Source organism: Capra hircus, chromosome 19 (genome assembly GCF_001704415.2).
Source record: "Capra hircus breed San Clemente chromosome 19, ASM170441v1, whole genome shotgun sequence".
NCBI classification, from domain to species: Eukaryota; Metazoa; Chordata; class Mammalia; order Artiodactyla; family Bovidae; genus Capra; species Capra hircus.
In genome coordinates, this window is record NC_030826.1 from 10892257 (window position 1) to 10917653 (window position 25397).

Consider the following 25397-nt stretch of genomic DNA (forward strand, 5'->3'; position numbering starts at 1 on the left):
TCTGTATTCTGTTTTCTTTTTAAATTATAATCATCCTAATGGGTGTGAAATGGTATGTCTTTGTGGTTTTGGTGTGCATTTCCTAATGATTAGTGATGTCAAGCATCTTTTCATGTGCTTATTGTCCATTTACAAATCTTCTTTCCTCATTCAGTAAGTATTTATTTGTTTGGTTGCACTGGGTCTTCCTTGCTGTGAGCAGGCTTTCTCTAGTTGCAGCGAGTGGAGCCAGTCTCTGTTGCAGTGCCCTGGCTTCTCATTGGGCTGGCTTCTCTCGTTGCAGAGCACAGGATCTAGGGAATGTGGGTTTGCAGCACAGAGGCTCAGTGGCTGCAGCCCATGGGCTCATCAGTTGTGGTGCACAGGCTTATTAGTTGCTCTGTGGCAACTAGTGCTGCTTTAGAGGCTTATGTACTGATAAATTTGTCTACTAATTTTTAACAGTGGTGAAAGGAGCAAAAATCTCTTTCATTTATAGCATTTTGGTCAGTATGTAGAAGATGACATCACAGGATGGCTTTGTTTTCTCATTTTAAAAGATTAATTGAAAAAAGTTTGAAAAATGCCAAAATATGGTACGATAAAGGAGAAAATAAAAATGTCAGACAATCCCAAAGGATTTTTGAAGTAAAATATACAACTGCAAATATCATAAGGGTTCAGTTGGATTTTCACCAACTAAATAATATATCATTTTACCGCCGTTTCTGTATTCCTAGGTTCTTTTTGATTCATGGCTTGATTGTTCAGATTTCATAATCATGTAGTTTTATTCAAGGAAAGTACATAAGTATAGTTCCTGCTATAGCATAGTTTGTCTCCCTATTGCTAATGTTAAGAATCGACTACTTGGTTAAAGTGGTGACTACCAGGTCTCCAATATAAAGGTATATCTTTCTTTTGTAATTAAGAAGTAATCGTTGGAGTGATGCTTGGAGTCTATGTGAATATCTTGTTTTCCAACATTTACCCAGTGATTTTAGCATCCATTTATGTACCTTGTAGGAATCAACTATTACATGGCAGTTGTAAAATAGTGATTTTTTTAGGATTTTATCATTCTGTTTACAATTTTTAGCTAGCATTTTTCTCTAAGGAAGAACTTTCCTTTTTCTCCCCCATTTCCTTTCTTTGATTCTTTTTTCCTTTTTTTTTTTGTTGTTGTTGTACCAACAACAACAAATACCCCAGGTATTTCTCATGAAGTTGGTCAGTGTGACTACTCTCTATACTTTGAGACTCATTGCTGTAGTCACATGTGTATAAAGTGCCTACTGTTACAGGAGGACTGTTGCTCTGTACAGGTTGGTCATCTTTATATTTGTTCTTAAACTGAGAAGTCTTAGAAATACGATTGTTCTAGAATAAATTTAGATTAAAAATTATACCACTTCGGGGTGTTCTTGGTTATAAACTCAGAAACTGAGGCAGCTGTATTAAGGAATTCCCATTTACAGTAGGCAAGAAAGTAAACAGTAAGTGGAGAGTAGGGTAACAGACACTTATGGTATCAAAAAACAACCGTGAAAAGGATCTGTCTTAATGTGCTAGCCCACTGCAGTTTAACATATTGCTTACAACCTTCACAATAGAATTTGAGTGACTTCAGTTACACATTCCAGGAGACTGGCAGTCTGTTACAATCAGAATCTGAACTTTAGAGCAGGCTAATTTACAGCGATGGGATGAAGAAAGTTGTGGATTTGTATTACACACTCTCACCTGACACTGTATCTGATCCCTTACCTGCTGATTGACATCTTGAATGAGCTCTTTGAAGCAAGTTCCAGCTTAATTAAAACGTTTGCTTGGTTAGCAGTGATCTGTGAAAGCCTGTGATAAATATTGAATCAGGTTCACCTGCTGGTTGCTGAGAGTAGATAAACAGCTGCCTTGTGCAGTTTAATCATGAAACTGTGGCAGTAGAGTACTACTGTTTGAATTTTTAAAAAAGAATAGTTGAAACGGTATAGTTATGTCACTTTTGCTATCTTAACTAGAGTGTGTGCCTACGTGAGATTTTGCACAACAGGCATTCAGTACCTCTTTGGAGGGGGACAACAGCAAATGGTTGATAAAGATTAACAGTAAACCTTCTTTCATAGGCATCAAAGTATAATTCAGTATTCATTGACTTGTTTTTACCACTAGTTCTTCATGTGCATGATGTTTGGAAATAAAAAAGGGCAGTATTTTGTGCTTTTTTTTTGTCAAGTTAAATGGTAGATTAAAAATGATCTTGTTAATTAAAACTTTAAGATTTAAAGTTATGAATTCTAACTTCTCACAAATTTATCATGAATTTTGTAGCCACTTGAAGAACTTCAGATTTTATTTTTTCATCTGTAAAATGGAGTTAGAAATAAACATTAGTGAACTAAATGTTATAGAATTTTGTTAATATTGCATAACTAACAAACCTTAAAAGAAATTAATTTACAAGCAGTAGAGGAATCTTTATAAAATTATCTTCTTTAGACTATCAACTTGTTTATTCCTTTGCAGAATTAATGTGACTAAGTAAGTTCATTGTAAATAAAATGCTATTTCTATTTTATTTTCTTTGTAAAATCAGACATAAATTCTGGAATAAAGTCTTCACCCAAATAAGTCACAGTCTTCTGTGAGCACTTAATGATAAGTTATGGACTCACTTTCTAAAAATGCATACAAAATTGTGCTTGTAGTTTCCGGGTGATCCCAAACTCTCTCCTCTGTAACAATAGTGAAGTTGCTCAGTTGTATCTGACTCTTTGTGACCCCGTGGACTGTAGCCTACCAGGCTCCTCCGTCCATGGGATTCTCCAGGCAAGAATACTGGAGTGGGTTGCCATTCCTTCTCCAGGGGGTCTTCCCAACCCAGGGATCAAACCCGGGTCTCCTGCATTGGAGGCAGACGCTTTTAGGAGTCTATTTCCTAATCAATTAAGTTGAAAATTTTGGTCACGGGAGATTAAGATGATAGTTGTTCTGTTAGGTATTAAGCTGCTGAGGAGCAACTGGTGTATTTGCTGTTTTAGGTTTCATTTGAAGCAGTTTTTAGCATTTTCCAATGTTATGTACTACGTTCCTTAGCTCCAAGGATTATCTACTGTAGTGGGGATTCCTAATTTTTTACCTAACGTTTTTATAGTTGTATTCCTATCATCAGTTTGTTTGGAAGTTTATGAGGAAAATAAAATTTTATTTAAGTCACACTTAACCTGCTCAACACTTTTTTTGATCTTTATCTATGTTGATACACAGAACTCTGGTTCTTTTTTTTTTTTAAATTATTTACAGTATTCCATTGATAGACTCCACAATTTATTTACTCATTCTTTTGCTGACACATTTAGCTTCTTTTTCTCACTATTACAACAGTGCTACACAGACTATCCCTATTGTATCTCTCTGAATCTGCAAGTCTGTCAGTAGCAGGTATGACTAGCAGGCTCATGCTGGGCCCAAGCATCTGTATATATTTGATATCACTATATCACAACTTGTTTTTCAAAGTGATTGTGTCACTTTATACTTGGATCAGCAGTGTTTAAGAGTTGCTGTATATCTTTTCTGACACCCAGTCTGGTGGATGTAAATGAAATACAATTAGGGTTTTAATTGCATTTTCCTAATTAGTTTCCCTGATGTCTCAGACAGTAAAGCGTCTGCCTACAATGCAGGAGATAGCAGGTTCAATCCCTGGGTGGGAAAGATCTCCTAGAGAAGGAAATGGCAACCCACTCCAGTATTCTTGCCTGGAAAACCCCATGGATGGAGGCACCTGGTAGACTATAGTCCACGGGGTTGCAAAGAGTTGGACACGACTGAGCGACTTCACTTTCTTTCTTTCTATAATGAAGCTGAACATCAGGTTGCACGTCTTTTCAGATGTTTGTTGGGTTTTCTGCTTTTCTCTCCTGTGATTTTTTTTGTTCTTGGATTCTTATTTTTATATTGGGTTTTTTAAAAATTGGTTTGTTGAAATTCTTTATGTGTTATGAAGACTGATCCTCAGTTGGTTATGTACAGCATATGTATCTTCTCAAGATTGTTTTCAGTCTATTGTGCTTTTGGTGTATTGTTTAAGAAATGCTTACCTATATTGAGGTCCTAAAGATCTTTTTCTGTATATAGGGACAGAGATTTTATGACCCATACAACCTAGAATATTTCCTCTCTGGTCCTTTGTAGAAAAAGTGTGACGCTTGCTCTAAACAGTCTCTCAACTGAAGAATTTTTCGCCCTTGTGGAACGTAATCTCCATCTTGTTAGAAAATATTTGATTTAAATGTCAACTGATAATAAGTTAAAATGACTTTTATGAAGTAAATTTTATAGCTTATACTTAAGAATATTTTGTAGTTGCATTCAGAAAATAATGCACTTAGAGTACTAAGTGAAACTGGTATTGATAATCTCCTATAACACACCCTGTAGAACAATTAAAAAGTGAAGATCTCTGTCGGTGGAATGAAATAATCTTTGTCATTGTATTCTATCTGGCCTAATAATGTCAGGAATTCTAATGTTTCTTGAATGAATGAATGGATGGATGGATAGATGAATGAATGAGATAGTCCATGTAGAGTGCTTAGCACAGGGACAACCTTAATAAATGATAGTTATTAAATGAATGTATCAGGATATGTGTTTGCCACTCACAACTAAAGTGGCCCAAATATTAACATGACAAGATGATTTTTCTTTTTGTTCTTGAAAAATAAAAAAAGTTGTCCTGTACTTTTTTTTAAAAGCTAACCTTTTTATTTTGAAATAACTTTTTGATATGTGAAGAAGTAAAATTTGGGCATCGATTAAACATCTACAGATAAATAAAATGTGGTACATGGGTACAGTATTTGGTTTAGGGACGTTAGTTACAATCCATCAATTAAATTAAGTTACAGTTATATGCAAAATACCATGCTCAATGAATGAGTATGTGAAGTAACATAAGACATCGTTTCTGTCCTCAGGAATTTGCAGTGTGGTTGAAAGACAGTGCATGCACATATGGAAAAGTATGTTACTGTTTCATGGACCTAGTTTTATATTTATTTCATACAGATAAGCTTCTTTCTGATCTTTTCCCCCTCTCTACTTCTTTATGTGCTAATTTTTCATATTAAACATCGTTTTATGCTTACTTTTAGAATTCATTTCATAGACTCTGTTCAGATACTCCCCTGATTTATGAATTCACAAAATAACTTTTCTGACATTTCTAACTACTCCTTTATTATTATCCTTTTTCAGGCATATTTAGTCACCATGCTAATTTTTATTTTTCCAAGTAAATATAGTAATTTTAACATAGTAATTTTCATTGTTGTTCAGGGGAAAGGTTGGCGAGAGCTATGAAACTTTAGATGTTGACATAGTTATCTTAATCTACTTATACTTTTGATTATAACCTTGTGAAAGGAATAGTGGCAAGGACCCAGAAGTTGCCCTTTCAAGATCAAATATTATATTCATTCTTTATCCTTTCAAAGCCTATTAATGCATATCTATATAGTCTGACAAGAGAGGGAATAAATAGAAATTGTTGGACACAAAGATAATTTTCTAAAATCCCTGGTTGCTCCTAAGAACAGTTTTTGGCTATTGTAGATTTGAAATGTATTTTTAAGCAGTTGACTCCTACATGTGGAACTAATACAACTGTCACATCCACGTCTCTTATGATAGTAGATTTTTGGGGGGCTGTTATTTGGGTTAAGTTTTCTTGCCTTTTGTTGAAGAAAAGGAACTCTAGACAGTTTCCAGCTATGGGAAAAGAAGTCATCTCTTAAAGAGATTAGTTCTACCATATGATATTGCTACTTACAGTTCTTAGAGATTTCAGGTTTGGGGAACCTATGTGTTTTATCTTTCTTGATGTTTAGATATATTAGATGAGAAAGAATACTTTTTAATTTATTCTCCAGTTTCCTGAAACAATCTCTATAAATTTAAAGAGCAAAAGCAAAAGAAACATATCCTTGTGGGAGGAAAACTTGATCATTTGTCAGCAGGAGAATTACTTGGTGAAAAATACTTAATTTTGTTCACCAGTTGTTTTAAGATCCCTAGGTCAAAGAGTTTCAGACAGAGGCCAGAAAATATTAGCCTAATTTTGAACTAGAGGATTTTATGAGTTCTTATCATTGCTGTTTTCAGGATTCTTTCTCTGTTTTCATACAAAATTGAAAGTTGCTGATTTTGATACAAATAATTCTCTTTTGTTCCTAAATTGTTTTTTTTTTTAAGCCTCTGTTCTATTACTGCATTCAGTGTTTTCCATCTTCAACTATGATTATACCAAATCCTTTAAATAGGAACTTCAATAGGAGATCACTTCTGAAGAAGTAATTCCTCTTTAATACTGCAAATAAATAATCAACTTTCTTAGTTTCTTTCTTCTACTCAACTTGCCCAGCCACTCACTGAAAACCATCATCTTGAGGAGTTACCCTTGATTTCATAAATGGTATAATTCAGAACACTTGAAGATTTAACAAACATAAAACACTTTTAATATAAAAATTAGTTCTGTTTTATAATTTTTTTCAATTATGGAGTGAAAAACACATTTAAGGTACATAAATAAAGCTACTCTAGTGAGAACTTTCTAAAACAAGTCCTGTATCTTTTGCGTTTGTTAGTTATATTGTTAGTATAGCATTTTAAGATAAGCAGATCCCTTTAAAAAATATTAGTGCAAATACTGCTTTTAAAATTAAAAACATTTGAATGCAAAGCAGAAAGTTATAAGACTGTATAACAGCATCCTTTTTTATTGGAAAAATATGAAAGATATAATTATATGTAGGAGGATCTGCTAGTTATATGTTGTGGTTGACTTATTTTGTATTTTTCTATAACGTTGGATTTTTTGTTTAGAAAAGTAGCAGAATGAAAATAAAAGGAGTAGATCCTAAAGCTTTAAGTGGAATTCATGTTGAAAAATATCATATCAAAAAGTATGTTTTCCAAGCCATGAGAAAAAGACTACTTTATTGAGTTACTTTTAGGCTTGTATATATCCATAGAGAATATTGTAGTGCATTGGGGGCCTAGCATTCTAATATTCACAATGAATTTAACTGTATCATAGGGAAGAGATATAATTGAGTGAAAAGATTGAAAATATGAAAATAAACTAATTCTGCTACCAAGAGTTACCTTAATTCTTTTACTAAGTTAATTAATTTGATCATTGAAAAGGACAAAAAGGAATTCAGTCAGAAATACCATGATATAATTTGCATTCCATTTTCTGTGTGACCAGAAATTGTTAGATATTGCAACATATGTAACATAAACCACATGTCAGCTGTTTCCTGCCTCACTGTTGACAAGAGCCCCATTCATAACTCTTCTTTTATCCTTTCAGTGAATAAGTAATTATTCAATATAGAAGGCAGGATATTTGGAACTGGCTATTTAATGTGGCAGCACTCTGTAATGAAATCTGCTGTTACTGGCAACCTGAGAGGGGAATGTAACAATTCCAGCATGGCTGTAACTTTATCTGCTTTGACTGACTGTTTATTTGGCACATCAGTGAACCTTTTATCCCAGTGAGTGACAGCTCCAGAAGGGTCACATTTACATCCATTCTATCATGTATTGTAATATTTAATGGCGGACAAGGTTGAGCGAGACTGAGAGTAATTCGAACTTGCTTTTCCACTGAGTTGAGGCTAAAAGACAGCTTGATCCCCAGTATTGTGGTGTAACATGCTATGACTTAGCATTTGTTTATGAAGGCTAATCTTACTGATTATAATTAAAAAAAAAACCAGTTAAATGGAGTGTTTGTTCTACTAAACTTTAACTCTCTAGTACAAGTTCCCTTAAGCTACTGTGCTTTTTAGTATTTTTCCCTATCAGTGACCATTCCTATAAACTAACCATTTCTTAATCTTTCTCTTAAAGAAGGCTGCATTCTGTCTCATTTGTATAGTAACTGAGGTTGAGAAGAGAGTAGTTATTAAGAACCAGTGTGTTCTAATATATAGCATTAAGCTTTTTTTTTTTTAATTTTTGAGTTTGGAAGTAAGAGAAAAGCCAGGTAAATATTATAATGTACTCCTGATATTCCATATGGTATATTTAAGGAGCCATTTATGTAACTTTTAATTATGAAACTGAATTCAGTAAAATTGTCTAGGAAAAGCTATCTTGAATGATAATTGTACTGATGGATTTATAATTGATGACCGGTAATTGAATTTCAGATATACTTGTTCCACACAAGCAGTCTGTCTTCATTATTAAATATTAATAATTTGCATTCATTTTCATACCTTTGCTAGAGAATAGTTTTCTCTGATTGTTTTTGAGTGATGATTTAAATTCAGCTTGATGTTTCTATTCTTTATAAGTTATGTTTAAAATGCTTTTTAAAATACTGGTTTATTAAAGGATATTTGAATGGATTGTGCTGTAAAGAAAAACAGCACTCTTAAATCTAAATTTAAACTGTAATATCACAATTCACTTGAAGCCTAAGCAAAAATGATAATTGTCTTTCATTTTGTCTTAGTTTTATAATTTATGAAAGAGGAAAATTAAAATGTACTTAAAACATTTGAAATTTGAGAGTTGGAGTAGTATGTTAGAAAACAATGCAAATATGGAAACATTTATAACTCAAGAGTGAAAGAGATCCAATTTGAAATTGAATTTGCAGTTTTTTCTTTAAAGGCAAATTTTATATGATGTGACATTATGGAATTTCCCTTTATTTGGCAACTGTGATTCACTACTTATAGTTTTGATTCCATGAAAAGTTTGATAAAAATTTTATGGTAGTCCAGACATTAGTTATCTTTTCTTTCCTTTGTTACAGCCCCCTGGTCACTGTTCTAGGTGCTGTTGTTCTACTAAACAAGGAAACAGTGAAGATTCTTCAAATACCACTAAGAAGGATCATGGGGGGAAGTCCAAGATACCCAAAATATATTTTGGGACACGCACACACAAGCAGATTGCTCAGATTACTAGAGAGCTCCAGAGAACAGCATACTCAGGGGTCCCGATGACTATTCTTTCCAGCAGGGATCATTCTTGTGTCCATCCGGAAGTAATAGGTAACTTCAACAGAAATGAAAGGTGCATGGAACTGCTGGATGGAAAAAATGTGAGTAAAGTTCATTTATTTTAGGCAAAAAATTAGGCTGAAAGGTAAAAATTACTCCATTTTTAATGTGTTCATTTTATATGTACATTTACAGTGATAACTTAAGTCAGATTGATTGCTAGTGTTGATATTTAAAAACAAATGATTTTACCATAAGGAAATCTTTTATTCAAGTTTAAAATTATGAGTTTTTGTGCTAAAATGTGGGGATATTTATTTAATTCCTTGAAAATTAATGTCCATGTCTTAATTTCTTCTTTTAAAAATAGTCAAACATAGAGGTCAAATGAGTAGAAAAAAACATTTAAATGATTTAGCCTAACTAGATCTAATTGATATATTTTACATATTTAAAAATTTCAGAATAAGGTAATGTGCATATGACCTCTCTGGGCAAATTTTAAAATGTTTTTTAATTGAGAAATGTAATGACTGTATTGTCTTATAATTCTGATTAGTATAAACTTCTTTTAAAAATTACAGTAAGTTATTAATTAAATATATGTTATTTATGGCTTTGAAATTTTCTGGGGAAATTTAGAATAATATGAATTTTGGCTAGGTGGAAATAAATAAATCTCACTAAAGTCATGATTTTTTGATAATATTTCACCAGTATTAGTTTATTTGTCTGTGTACAAGTTAGATAACTAGTTTACTCTAACATTGAAGTTGCAAGTCTGGAATTATACCCAGAAATTATAGTTGAACCATAAATTGATAGTATGTGAAATGACCAATGATATTTTAACGTAATTTGAAAGTTCTGTCTTTCTGTATTTTGTCAAACAAACACAGTTGGTTCTACACAAAAGTCTAAGAGCTATAGCCTCTTAGACTCTAGTTTCATTTAACTGTATATCATCCCCTAATGTATAATGTGAATAGATTATTTTGTATTATGTTTTTCTTTTTCAGTGCTTCCTATTATTATATGAGTTTTATTCAACCTTTATTGGAATTATTCAAAAGAAGCCTCAATAGATATGCAAATCCAATAGATAATATGAAATATAAGTACTATGAGGCTTCAGTGGAAAAACTTTAGTAACTTTTTTAGAATCAAGAAGAGAATACAGAATAACTGAATGAAAACCATTGTTAAAATTGTATGATCATATTTGTTTCCATATATATTCTTTCTAACTGAGGAATTTGCAATCTTTTCACTGTATATTTTAAAAGTTCTCTTCAAAGAGAGATAAAAATATTAAAAAGCTGAATGTTAAAAATATAATAAAGTAGAGAAAAGGCTCTTCATGATAAAAACCCATAAATTTTATACTTAAGTAGATTTCTTTCCATATGTGGCTAACCGATCTACTAAATTCTTCAAATGCTTGAAATTTGTTTTTAGTCTGTGCAGGAAGATTTGCTAGCATTGTCTTTTTTTTTTTTTTTTTTGCTACTTGCTATTGAGAAACATCATGTGATTATGCATTGAAAGCAAATATTTTATGTAGTCTTTTAGAATCTTGCAGTATTGGTTATGTCTTTTGATTGATCTTTAGTTTCCTAAGTTTGAATCTTGTAAAAATAAATATCAAATAGACTTGAATATTCAGAACATTTCATTAGCCTTCAGGTTCTGTTTTAAAGTAGACAAATATTTTATTTTTGAATATTAACAATATAAATAATTGAAGATATCTGCATTTGTCTTGACTTAATTCTGCCTCAGAATGGCTAGCTCATAAGGCATACATGAACATTCTCTTTCTTGTTCCCAAGCCATAAGGGTAATTTGGTATTGTAATGAGGGCCAATTACAAAGTCACTAAAGGTGTCTCTGTTTACTATGGCTGAATTACCAAAGAGAAATGATAAATAGATAACTGACAGTTTAAGTGAAAAAGAGTTTAGAGTGTGATAACACTTCAATTGACAGACTCCCCTCTGGGTTATATTACACTGCTAAAATGGATGAGCTTTTCTGGTTTTGCTATCAGCCTGCACAGCAGTGTCATTCTAAGTGCCCTTAAAGTGTAAACTTTCTGATTTTTTGGCTTGATCCAAAGGCACATGTGTTTTTGTTCACTGTTTCTTTTATATTCCTATACTGGAAAAGCAATGCACCTATCTGCTAAAAGTAAAATTTTGTTTCAATTAAGAAAAAATCATCTTAACTAGCCCTAGAAATCATTCTAAAAAATTATTTTAGGTATAGAAGAATATCTGGTTTTGGTTAAGATGAGATTTAACAGTCCATAACCATAGACTTGAAGGCAACTTAGTGATCACTTTGTTATCAGTACAAATAAAAACTTTCAGAATAGTATGAAAGGTACTTGGAATGAAGAAATGGTAAATGTCATTATTAAGCTCAATCTGATATCAAAGTCAGTATGAACGATACTAGACATTTCCATATTTGGGTCTCTAGAGCCAAAATCATAGAATTTTAGAGCTAGAAAGAACTTTAGAAATAGCAGTCAGTGGTCGGAGAACTCTTAAAAGGCTTCTAGTTCAGCTACTCTTGATGCCTAGTCACATGAGAAAGATGGGCCCTGAAGTTTGCCCAGTGACAGACAACTAATCAGCAAGTTTTCACTTAACCATTACAGTTTTCACTGCATTAGAAACAAAAACAGATGGTGGCATATGGTATAGGGAAGTTGACATGGCATGAAGGATTAAAAAGAATAATAGACATTAGATAAAGTAAGTGAAAATAATACAAAATTGAAGCAAGTGAACACGGTTAGGTGAGCCCTTTCTAATTCTAACACCTTGGAGGAACAATAAGTAGTATGACTGAATTAGCAGTCCTCAGCTGATCATGTCTTGTCCTTGAATTTGAAGACATCTTTTGTAGGTTATGACCTTTTTTATGAGTTACTCCATTTCTAGCAGTGTCTAGATATTTTTGTATATGTAATAATGTATGAATATTTTAAAAACAGATTTTTGTTTTTGATGGTTTGTAGATAAAGATACACACACACGCACATACATCTCCCCAGTGGTTAAGAATAACAAACTGGGAAAGATAAATATTAGATTTCAAAATCACATTAATTTTTTTTATTGATATATAAAATTAATGAAAATTAAAATGGCCCATTATTTCACCACCTAGTTCAGTTCAGTCACTCAGTCGTATCCGACTCTTTGCGACTCCATGAATTGCAGCATGCCAGGCCTCCCTGGTCATCACCAGCTCCCAGAGTTCACTCAGACTCACGTCCATTGAGTCAGTGATGCCATCCGGCCATCTCATCCTCTGTCATCCCCTTCTCCTCCTGCCCCCAATCCCTCCCAGCATCAGAGTCTTTTCCAATGAGTCAACTCTTTGCATGAGGTGGCCAAAGTACTGGAGTTTCAGCTTTAGCATCATTCCTTCCAAAGAAATCCCAGGGCTGATCTCCTTCAGAATGGACTGATTGGATCTCCTTGCAGTCCAAGGGACTCTCAAGAGTCTTCTCCAACACCACAGTTCAAAAGCATCAATTCTTCGGCGCTCAGCCTTCTTCATAGTCCAACTCTCACATCCATACATGACCACTGGAAAAACCATAGCCTTGACTACACTACCTAGTACCAGATGACAATTGAAAAAGAAAACTAACATACATGGTTAGAGACTCAAAATTATGGAAAAGTATTAAATGAAAGGAGAAGATCTCTCTTTCTAGTTCTTTCCATCCCTTTAAGAGACCTACTGTAAAGTTTTATGTATATTCTTCTAAAACATTTATAATATGTATTTTGTATAATGTATGTGTATAGATTATTTTTAAAGCTTAAAAATCAGCACAAAGACAAATCAGCCTCATTTTTTAAGGACCATACTTTGGTTCAATTCCTGGGTTGGGAAGATCCTCTGAAGGGAGAGCATGGCAACGCACTCCAGCATTCTTGCTTGGAGAATCCCCATGGACAGAGGAGCCTGGTGGCTACAGTCTATGGAGTTGCAAAGTTGGACACAACTGAGTGACTAAGCATAGCACATACCATTTATTTGAATTTGCCAGAATTTATTTAACATATCCTCTGTTGGTAGATATTTAGTTTATTTCCAATTTGGTGGGAGCTATTAAACAGTGCACTATATATATAATCACATTAATGGTGAAATTTTATTTGGTAGTTAAATATCCTGTGTATTTCTAATAGAAATAGAAGTTTATACTTCTGATTTTATACACCTTTTAATAGGATGTGATGCCTTTGCCAGGACTGTGTTTTATCAAACATCTTATTTTTTGATTAGTGTATATATGTTAATAAAATTTTTTTACTTCCAATAATAGAATGGCAAAGGACATTAGTAGATAGTACCTGAAAGAAGATTCTATTTTTGCCTTTAAAATAGGCAAAAATAAGATAATGTTGATAAAGGTGTGGGAAAAGGGTAATATAAAATGTTCATAAACATTTTCTGGAGGATAATTTGATGATACAGTTTTCAAGAAACTGAAAAATATACTCTCTGATCTCATAATGCCATTTTAAATAATGTATGATAAGAAAATATTTAGAAATGGGCATAAGATTGCTTATTGCAGCATTATTTATAAAGCAAAAATTGAAACCAGCCTAAATGTCCAATGGTAAACTCGGTCATCAGATGTGGCACACTAATCCAATATATGTTAGCAACAATGAAAAAAGCTTAGTGGTATGAAAAGATATATTTGATAAGATTTTCAATAAAATAGGCTATGAGAAAAAAGGCAGGACCAGTTTTGTAAAAAATACTTAGTGACTGGATTGTTAGTAATCCTCAGTGCATGCACCTGGGGAAAATTTGATTTGTTCTCATTTTAATATTGGGTCACATTACAGAGATATATTGATATATAGAGAAGACATCTGAAATGAGATACATCAAAATATTAATAGTACATTTTTGATAAAGTGGGATTTTAGATAATTTATAGATTTTTGGTACACTTGTATTTTCCAATTTTATATGATGAATACTTTTGTCCCCTGGGACATTTCTTCTTCCCTCTTTCCCACTTTCCATTCTTTTTTCCTTCTTTTGTTTTTATTAATATTTGTATTTGATTAAGTAGTACTGTCTCATGGCTCAAACTGAAAAGATACAGAAATGTCTATAGAGAAAAATCTCTCTCAGTCCTATCCCAAGTCACTTGACTCTCATCTTTGAAAGCAACTAGTGATCCTATTGCTCTTATATATCCAGAAATATTTTTGCCTAATATAACTTTAATCATAACAAAGTCACAACAAATATACTTAAAAAATATATTTCTCCATATACAGTACCGTATGTAAAATAGAGAGCCAATGGAAATTTGCTGTGTGACTCAGGGAACTCAAACTGGGGCTCTGTAACAACCTAGAGGGGTGGGAAAGTGTGGGAGGTAGGAGGGAGGTTCAGGAGGGAGGGGGCATATGTATACCTATGGCTGATAACATGTTGATGTATGGCAGAAACCAACACAATATTATAAAGCAGTTATCCTTCAATTAAAGATAAATTAATTTAATAAAAATGTTTCTCAAGTTAATCTGTTGTATCTAGAGCTGTACTGATCTGGAGCTCTGAGTTAACTAATGTAGTTCTTTAAAAAGGTTATATTATAGACCTGGTGTACTCTGTCTCCTCTGTTAAATCTTTATATTGTGGCTTTAATGATGTTTTAAAGATTCTGAGATAAACTTGTTTTAGTTCAACTGTACATATTTGTTTTCAGGGAAAATCCTGCTATTTTTATCATGGTGTTCATAAAATTAGTGACCAACACACATTACAGACTTTCCAAGGGATGCACAAGGCCTGGGATATAGAAGAACTTGTCAGCTTGGGGAGAAAACTAAAGGCATGTCCATATTACACAGCACGAGAACTAATGCAAAATGCTGACATAATATTTTGTCCCTACAACTACCTTCTAGATGCACAGATAAGGGAAACTGTGAGTAGATATGTAAAAATTAAAAGAATTTTTTTCCTATTTATTGGGATATAAGTGATGGATGTAAAAACTTTTAGATGTTTTAATACCTTTTGCTTTATACTTAATTTATGAAAAATGTATAAACAGATTAGAATGTTCAAAGTGTATTCTAGGAGATATTAAAAAATGAATTTTAGACATTGTCGATTTAATTATCAAAGTAATAAGTACTTTTAAGGACCCAGTACTGAAGTGGAATTATAAAAGAATTTTTCATCCTTGACAGTAATGACGTTTTGGGCTACATACTTCGTTGTAGTGGGCTGTCCTGTGCATTGTAGGATGCTTATTAGTGTCTGGTTTTGTACATTAGATGCCAGTAGTACACTCACAGTTGTCACAGTCAAAAATGTTGTCACAGTCAAAAATGTCTCCATACGTTGCCAAATATCCCCTTGGCTGCAAAATTATTCCTATTTGAGACTCATTTATAGCTATCACTTTATGCATAGTCGGAATTATTATAAAATATTTATCTAAAAAATCCATGTTTTGAAGAACTTACAGCATTTGTGTTTATTTGCCTGGTTCTTAGAGACATCCAGTTGTTACAGCATAAGACAAAGAATGAATGATGGTATATTATTACTCCTCTTTTTAGAACTGACTGTACAACTCTCATTAGCTTTCTATTTCTGGAAGTTCAAAATGAATGGGCATTATATTTAATACCCCTATGCTTGAGCATGCACACAGCCTATCACAAGGACTTCTCAGCCCCTTCTGCCTCCTTGCCGTCAGCTCCTCCAACTATACATCCTTTTGTTTCATTGTCTTTCAACTAGGTCTGTTTCCTTTGACCAACCGTATATATCAATGCCAAGTCAGTCTTTCTTATATTACTTTTATAACATCTTTCCTCTGCTTAAAAATCTCATATGGATAAAGTCCATATTTCTCAAGCTTTCTCTCAATATGATCAATGGTCTGACCTGAATTTGCCTTTTCAGCCTTTTCTGCTCCAGATTTCCAACCTGAGCACTTGAAAAATTACCTCAAGATTCCCTGAGGATACCTTTTTCTTTCCTGTATCTCTGCTTTTGATTACACCTCTATGTATTGAATTGCCCTGCTCTCTCTCTCTCCAAATCCAAATTCCACTCATCTTTTAAACCCCAGTATATTTCCTACTCTTTCATTTTTTTCCCCTCAGCCATCTCCAGCCCTCTGTATAGTATTGTTCCTCAGAATAACTCAGTGGCAATTGCTTTGTGACATTTTGTATTAGAACTCTTTCAGTTGCCATTGACACAAACCCAGCTTTGGTAAAACTTATGAAAAACATACTTGACTATTGTGGTGGCTTTATAATCAGGCAAATTCTTCCCAGTGGAAACAGTGATTAACTATAGTCAGCTAGCTTTTTTCCAGCTAGGTAACCTGGAAAAAGAAGATAGTCACCTATAGTTACTCTGGATGGCCTAGATTGGATCTCATACCCATTCTTCAGGAATGGAATACCTTATTTAATTGACAGGCCTGGGTTCTGAGTCTACCCACATTATGAGAGTGGTACATTGTTTAACAGATTAACAGTCCTACTGACATCACATGGGTATTGGGGAAGAGTAGTTCTCTAAAGGATTGCAGAAAAGACTGAAATGAAATAGATACATAATATATTAGTATTTTGAGAGTCTTTTGAATCTTGTGCTGTTATTTAAAAAAAATGTTTTTTAATTAAAAAAATTTTTTAAAGGAGGTTTTTAAAACTTCTGCTTTTTAAGTTATGTTGAAGATCCTTAACAATCCTTTGTGTAACCAGCTACACTTTGATCCTGGGTCACTTAACACGTATTATTTTGGTTGATAGGTTTACAAGTATATTGAGGGTGAAAAATGGAAAACTCTATAGATATTTGCTTGGTCTAAGTGCTTTAAAAGTTTGAAGATTGAGAATCAGTTACTTCTGTAGTTGGACTTGTGATAGATATTGGCCTATGGTGTGAATTTTTGAATGAAGTGACCTGCCTATTGCTGTTAAATCCATTTTGCTGAATGTTTTACAAGAAAACTCTTTTATCTTATAGATGGACATCAATCTGAAAGAACAGGTTGTCATTTTAGATGAAGCTCATAACATTGAGGACTGTGCTCGGGAATCAGCAAGTTACAGTGTAACGGAAGTTCAGCTCCGGTTTGCTCGGGATGAACTGGATAGTATGATTAACTATAATATAAGGAAGAAAGATCATGAACCCCTACGAGCTGTGTGCTGTAGCCTCATTAAGTAAGAGCATTTGTCTGTCATTGCTATTTGTGCTGCTTTTGTATTAGAAACATGTTCTATTATGACAAGTATTTTATAATCAGTAAACTTGGACCAGACTACTTGGAAAATGGATTGTTCCTTTCCAGTTAAACATAAAGATAGCCTAGCCCAAATTTTCCTGTTGATTAAGTCTTTCCTTGAGGTGTTTTTGCTGTGTAGAAGTTTGGCATTTCTGTTTCACAGCATAGTTGTTGAAAGAGTTGTCCGTAGTTGCTGATTCTATTTTCTCATTTCCCATTCTTTCCTCATCCATCCCTGTAGTGTTTCTGTGTGCATAATTCTACTGAGATTGTTCTTGTCAAGATCTCCAGTGGTCCACAGATGGCCCAATGCAAAGGTTATTTCTGTTATCTTACTTAGCCTCTCAGCAGTGTTGGTTGCTATTGAATACCACCTTTATGAAAAGTGTTCTTGTCTTCTGTGGAATAATATATATAGGTCTCTGTCGCCTGTTTCTGGCACAGAGTTCCTAAAACCTTTGTAGTTTCCTAATTGATAAGAGCACTAAGAGCATCTTCTGTTCTGTTGTTTCATTTTTGACCCCAGTTCCTGACAGAACTCCTAAATCCCCTGGGATTTTTTATTCTAATGAGGTGATGGTTGAAGGGCTCCTGAATGGATCCAGTCACTAGAAAAACCAAGCCATGTTTAGAAGGTTAGAACTTTGAGCTCCAACTCTCCCTGGAAAGAGGAGAGGGGCTGGATATTGAGTTAATGTTCCATCATGCCTTTGTAATGAAGTCATCATAAAAATACCAAAAATACAGGCTTCAGAGAGATTCTACATTGGTGAACACATCTATGTACTTGGAGTGTGGTGTATTTCACAAAAGAACAGAAGTTTCTGTGCCTGGCAACCTTCCTGACTTCACCCTATTTATCGCTTCATTTGAATTTTTATCTATATCCTTTATTATATAATAAACTGGTAAATGTGTTTCCCTGACTTCTGTGAGCTGTTCTAGTAAATGCCCAACCTGAAGAGGGGGTCGTGAGAACCTCTGACTTACGGGTATTTGGTCAGAAGCACAGATGACAACCTGGACTTTTACAGCTGGCATCTGAGGCTGGGGGAGGGAGGAGGGACAGTCTAATGAGACTGAGTACTTAATCTGTGGGGTCTCTGCAAACTCAGTTAGTGTCAAAATTGAATTGAATTATAGGACACCCGTCTGATATCTCAGAGAATTGCTTGTGGGGGGGGAAGCTGACATCCAGAGGTATCGGAAGTGAAGTGGTGAGAGCAAGCAGACACACAGGGATGTGGTTTCCTTGGCCAGCTTCTATGACATCTCCTGGTTTTCTTCCTCCTCACAGTCTGTTCTTTCTCAGTTTCTTTTGATAGTTCTTAATTTGTTTGATGTTTAAATATTGAAGTGTGTTAGGGCTTGGTTTTGGATACTTATTTCTTTTCTAGTTCTTCATTTTCCTTAAATTATATAACTCTAAAGCAATGCTGACGAGGCCTGAATCTGTGTTTGTCCCAGTCTCTCCCTGGAATGCTGTTTTTATCTACTCAACTCTACTTTCTATCTCTGGATATAAAATTTCAACTTTCCAAAATATTCCTTTCTTTCCCTACTTCCCCCACCTGCTCTGTCTTCTTTATCTAAGCAGGTACCACCAACCAGTTCCTCAAATCAAAAATCTAAGTATTATCCTTGATTATTCTCACCTCATCCAATTCATCAGTAAGTTTTAAAAATGGCACCTACACAGTTTATCCCAGATCTCTCAATCTCATATCTGTCATCCCAGAATCATCTCTCAACTAGAACACTGTGCGTGCGTGTGCTGAGTCACTTCAGTTGTGTCTGACTCTTTGCAACTCTGTGGACCTTAACCTGACAGGCTCCTGTGTCCATGGGATTCTCCAGGCAAGGATACTGGAGTGGGAAGTCATTTCCTTCTCCAGGGTGTCTTCCCGACCCAGGGATCAAACCTGTGTCTCTTATGTCTCCTCATTTGCAGTGGGTTCTTGACTACTAGTGCCACCGGGAAGCCCCTAGAACACTGTGGAAGTGAAGTGAAGTGCAAGTCGCCCAGTCCTGTCCGACTCTTTGCCACCCCATGGGCTATACAGTCCATGGAATTCTCCAGGCCAGAATACTGAAGTGGGTGGCCTTTCCCTTCTCCAGGGGATCTTCCTGACCCAGGGATCAAACCCAGGTCTCTCGCATTGCAGGCGGATTCTGTACCAGCTGAGCCAAAACGGCAGCCTCCTAATAGGTCTCTCCGACCTTCATTTTTGCCTTTCTCCTATAATGCGTTCTGCCTTATAAACTGGAATCATCTTTTACATGCTTAATGTAGATTATCTCTCTCACTGAAAATCCTCCATTTAAAATCTTCCCATTACACTCTGAATAGAATTCAGATTTCTTTTCCTGGCCCAATATGATCTGATTCCTGCTTATCACACTAACCTTGCTCATACTATTATTCTTTCTGCCTGTTGTGTTGTAATTACATTGACTTTGAAGTTTTTAAATAAGCAAAATTTGTTAATCACCCCCAGACATTCCTTCTGCTTGGAATACTCATTCCTCCCCCACCCCCCGATTCTCACATGACTGAGTGCTTTCTGCATTCAGTTGTTAGAATAAATGTCACCTCTAGGAGAGCTTCCTTGACACTTCAAATGAAAGTAGCAATTAGATTACATTAATCCAATTAATTTTCATAATATCACTATCACTACCTAATGTTTTCATGTTCATGGATTTGTTTCTAAGTTCATTTCTACCTCCCTTTAGTAGAATTTCATTTTCATAAGAATAAGGACTTTACCTATTTTATTTACTGCTGTATTGCTACTACCCAGCGTAGTATCTGGCATAATACATTTAAATACTCACTGAATGTACAAATGTCTCTCTGTGTGTTTGTAAGTGAATATATTATTTATTTTCTAGTAAGTCCATTTTAATGTTAATATTTAGTGCTATAATTTCCTTATTAGCTTTCTTGTGTTTCTTTTTACGTGCAGACCAAATTTGTGAGTTGGAGAGACACACAAGTTAAGTAGTGTAAATTCACAAAATACAAACTGGGGATCATATGCGTCTTTCTCTTTTCTGAATAAAAGCTTGCTTTTTAGCTGTATGATTACTTTGTGATGTGAAGCATACATGCTTTTTAAAATATGTCTTAGTTAATCTACATTTATGTGCTAAGAGCATCAAGGAATACAGATCAGTGTATCACAGTTCTGTTTGTTCTGTTGAAATAATAGTGCACATAAGGATGATATTGGTTGATGGAATTGTTTTATTTTATTTCAGTTGGTTAGAAGCAAGCTCTGAACATCTTGTGGAAAGGGATTATGAATCATTCTGTAAAGTATGGAGTGGAAGTGAAATGCTCTTAAATTTACACAAAATGGGCATCACCACTGCTACTTTTCCTATTTTGCAGGTAAGATTTTTTTTCTACCTGTAAAATTTATTTAGTGAATTAGAAATGGCTTAATAGTGAATAATTAATCCAGAGTAAAAAAAAAAGTAGCAATTGTTTTAAAATTTTATTGGATCAGTTTGATAATCTAAGTGATGGCATAAATTATAGATGAAAATGTAGCATTATTTGAAGGAAATATGGATTAATTAATATGGAATTAATTACTTTGCTTAAAGCTAAAAGGAGTCAGTAATTTTAGGTTGTAAATATTTTGTCAATTATAATATTTAAAATTTGGAAAATAAAAAGATAAATTCATATTTCATTCTCCTTAACTTAGAGGTTATAAACCTGGTGTAGAGAGATCATGAGTGGACTGTAGGATACTGTGAACCTTATGAAATCGCATTCCAAATTTTATGAGTGTGTTCTTTTGTACATCTTCCTGGATAGAGGCTTGATGCATGAACACTGTTCTCAGAAGAATGTTTGTTTTGGGTTCTTTGTTTTGTTTTGTTATCTGCAGATGAGAATGTTTTTCATTTTTCTCTTTGTTCTTATTTATTTATATTAGTTGACTTTTATTTTTGGTGTGTCTAGGTAATTTTAAGTAGTTTATTCTATAATTTCATATGTAGACATAGATACATTGTTGGGCTAGAAAGACCTAGAGAAGAAAGGATAAATATCCAAAAGGGTATACATCGAAACTATTACTAGTGGATTACTCCTAGGACATCAAAGCAGATGTGAGAAGTGGAAGGTTGTAAACTTATTTTTCATTTTACTTTTGACAATGCTTTTTTTTTAAAGAGATAAAAAATGCATGATAAAAAAATAACCTGCAGAAATGAATAATCAGTAAAAAAAAGTTTCTATCTTACACTGATGTTCCTATTCCTATATCCAGAGGGAACTTCTAAGTTACTTGAATGTCCTTCACAACACAGTTTATGCAAATAGGCATTTATAGCTTTCTTACTAGCTCTAGGGGGCCCTCAAAGACAATGCCTCTGCATTGGAAAAATGGAGATGACTTCCCAGATCACCCTTCAGTGATAGACTTTCTGTCCAGTTGAAGAGAATGCAGCTTGACTTTACTTTTTAAAGTGGTTGTTTTTATGTTAAATTGAGCAAAAAGGAAAGAATTCTCATATACCACCACCCCCAGCCACAGATGCTATAGATTCTCTTATTATCAACATCTTATAATACTAGTGCATTAATTACAGTTGAACCAATATTGTTACATTGCGTTTAACCAAAGTCCATGGTTTATTTTAGGGTACACTTTTTGTGTTCAAGTCTATGACTTTTGATGAAAACATGAAGTCATGTATGTACCATTACAGTATCATACAGAATACTTTCATTGCCTTAAAAATCTTCTGTGCTGCACTTATTCATCCCTTCAACATACTTCATGTCCTCTGCTGAGCCTCTGGTAACTGCTGGTTTTTATTTCTGACTCCATAGTGTTGCCTTTCCAGAATGTCCTGTAGTTGTAATCAATGGCATGTGGTCTTTTTAGACTGTTTCTCCCACTTAGCAGTATACATTTGATGTCTCTGTGACTTGGCAGCTCATTCCTTTCTATTTCTGAACTAAATTCATTGTATGTATGCACCACGGTTTGTTTATCTGTTTACTTACTGAAGGACATATTGGTGGTTTCTGAGTTTGAGAAATTATGAATAAGCTTCTGTAAACATTTGTGTACATGTTTTTGTATAGACATACTTTCTTCTTGTTTGGATAAATACTTAGGAACACAATTGCTGCATTGTATGGTAAGACTGTATTTAGCTTGCAAAGAAAACTGCTAAACTATCTTCCAAAGTGATTGTACCATTTTACATTCCCACCAGAAGTTAGTAAGAGTTCCTGTTGTTCCACATCCTTGTTGACAATTGGTGTTCTGAATGTTAGCCATTCTAATAGATAGGTAGTAGTATCTCACTGTTGTTTGAATTTATGTTTCCCTCGTCAGTTTTCATTCCAATCCCAAAGAAAGGCAATGCCAAAGAATGCGCAAACTACCACACAATTGCACTCATCTCGCACACTAGTAAAGTAATGCTTAAAATTCTCTAAGCCAGGCTTCAGCAATACGTGAACCGTGAACTTCCAGATGTTCAAGCTGGATTCAGAAAAGGCAGAGGAACCAGAGGTCAAATTGCCAACATCCGCTGGATCATGGAAAAAGCAAGAGGTTTCCAGAAAAACATCTATTTCTGCTTTATTGACTGTGCCAAAGCCTTTGACTGTGTGGATCACAATAAACTGTGGAAAATTCTGAAAGAGATGGGAATACCAGACCACCTGGACCTGCCTCTTGAGAAACCTATATGCAGGTCAGGAAGGAACAGTTAGAACTGGACATGGAACAACAGGCTGCTTCCAGATAGGAAAAGGAGTCCATCAAGGCTGTATATTGTCACCCTGCTTATTCAACTTCTATGCAGAGTACATCATGTGAAACGCTGGGCTGGAGGAAGCAGAAGCTGGAATCAAGATTGCCAGGAGAAATAGCAATAACCTCAGATATGCAGATGATACCACCCTTATGGCAGAAAGTGAAGAGGAACTAAAAAGCCTCTTGATGAAAGTGAAAGAGGAGAGTAAAAAAGTTGGCTTAGAGCTCAACATTCAGAAAACGAAGATCATGGCATCCGGTCCTATCACTTCATGGGAAATAGATGGGGGTTGACTATTTTTCTGGGCTCCAAAATCACTGCAGATGGTGATTACAGCCATGAAGTTAAAAGACGCATGCTCCTTGGAAGGAAAGTTATGACCAACCTAAACAGTATATTAAAAAGCAGAGACATTACTTTGCTAACAAAGGTCCGTCTAGTCAAGTCTATGGTTTTCCCAGTAGTCATGTATAGATGTGAGAGTTGACTGTCAAGAAAGCTGAGTGCTGAAGAATTGATGCTTTTGAACTGTGGTGTTGAAGAAGACTCTTGAGAGTCCCTTGGACTACAAGATCCAACCAGTCCATCCTAAAGCAGATCAGTCCTGGGTGTTCATTGGAGGGAGTGATGTTGAAGCTGAAACTCCCATACTTTGGCCACCTGATGAGAAGAGCTGACTCGTTTGAAAAGACCCTGATGCTGGGAAAGATTGAGGGCAAGAGGAGAAGGTGACAACAGAGGATGAGATGGTTGGATGGCATCACCAAGTCGATGGACATGGGTTTGTGTGGACTCCGGGAGGTGGTGATGGACAGGGAGGCCTGGCGTGCTGCGGTTCATGGGGTCGCAAAGAGTCGGACACGACTGAGCAATTGAACTGAACTGAATGATACATGTTGCCATCATTTCACATGCTTAATTTCCATTTACATATTTCATCTGGTGAGATATTAATATCTCTTCAGATATTTTGCCTGTTGTTTTCTTATGGTTGAGTTTTAAGTGTTCTTTGGATTTTTTTTTTTTTCTGTTCAACAATGGTTTTATGGCTTGAGTACAGTAGACAAATTTATGCAACCAGGGCAAAGGCTGTGCTGACTCGTATTTCCAGTTAGCGATGAGGACTCCTTTGCTATTATAATGTGAATATGGCTCTCAATCAGAGTCAGATGGAATTTAGCATCTTTTTCCTTTCTGTTCCTCTCAAGATGCTTTCGAATAGCAGCAGCTGCTGCTGCTGCTAAATCGCTTCAATCGTGTCCGACTCTGTGCGACCCCATAGATGGCAGCCCACCAGGCTCCGCTGTCCCTGGGATTCTCCAGGCAAGAACACTGGAGTGGGTTGCCATTTCCTTCTCCAGTGCGTGAAAGTGAAAAGTGAAATTGAAGTTGCTCAGTCATGTCCGACTCTTTGCGACCCCATGGACTGCAGCCCACCAGGCTCCTCTGTCCGTGGAATTTTCCAGGCAAGAGTACTGGAGTGGGTTGCCATTGCCTTCTCTGTCGAATAGCAGCAGCTTTCTTAATTAAATGATAAAGATCCTCGGGAAGATCAGGAGCAAGTCCTTTGCACTTAAGAATTCTCAAGATTTTATTGCCTTCACAAAACATACTTGTGTAATATCATATGAGTCTCTCAGATCACACAGATTTGTGAGGAAGTCAGGCTCCTCAAGTTGGCTGGTTTGTAGATCTGCTCCTTCACATCATCAGCTGTCAGCTTCAGCCAGGTGGGGACGCTCTGGCAGTAGGGCTGAGCCGACTGGGACAGGCCCTTCCCTGGAGCGTGCATGCAACCCATGAGGGTGGTGGTGTTGTAGCAAAAGGTCCTTTGGGTATTTCATATGCAAGACCTTTATCTGATGTGTGTTTGCAAATATATTCTCCCAGCCTGTGACTTGTTTTTTCATCCTGTTAATGGAGGCTTTCACAGAATATAACGCTTTTAGTATTAATAAAGTTCAAGTTTTTTTTTCTTTAATGGATTCTGTTTTTGTTCTTCGATCTAAAAATTTATCACTGAACCCAGAGTCACCTAGATTTCGCCTATCTTGTCTTCTAGAAGTTTTATAGTTTTGTATTTTACATTTAGGTCCATGTCTCATTTTGAGTTAATTTTTGTGAAGTGTGTTAGTTCAGTGTCTAGTCATCTCTTTGGGTGTAGATGTTACTGTATCACTGTTTGTTGAAAAGACCATCCTTTCTCCATTGGATTATCTTTGTTCCTTTGTCAAGAGATCAGCTGACTGTATTGTGTTGACCCA

General features: G+C 35.1%; 1 protein-coding gene and 1 pseudogene across 1 annotated transcript in view; one reads left to right on the forward strand and one right to left on the reverse strand.

Annotated features, from left to right (window-relative positions):
- The window catches only part of BRIP1 (BRCA1 interacting protein C-terminal helicase 1), a 185014-nt gene that overhangs the window by 41934 nt on the left and 117683 nt on the right, over window positions 1–25397 (forward strand). Inside the window, exons 7-10 of the mRNA XM_013971848.2 lie at window positions 8825–9115; window positions 14782–15003; window positions 17076–17275; window positions 20602–20734. Of these exons, the coding sequence (XP_013827302.2) occupies window positions 8825–9115; window positions 14782–15003; window positions 17076–17275; window positions 20602–20734 (846 nt within the window). The remainder of the gene's footprint in view (window positions 1–8824; window positions 9116–14781; window positions 15004–17075; window positions 17276–20601; window positions 20735–25397) is intronic.
- On the reverse strand, window positions 24049–24934 carry LOC102181986 (annotated as a pseudogene).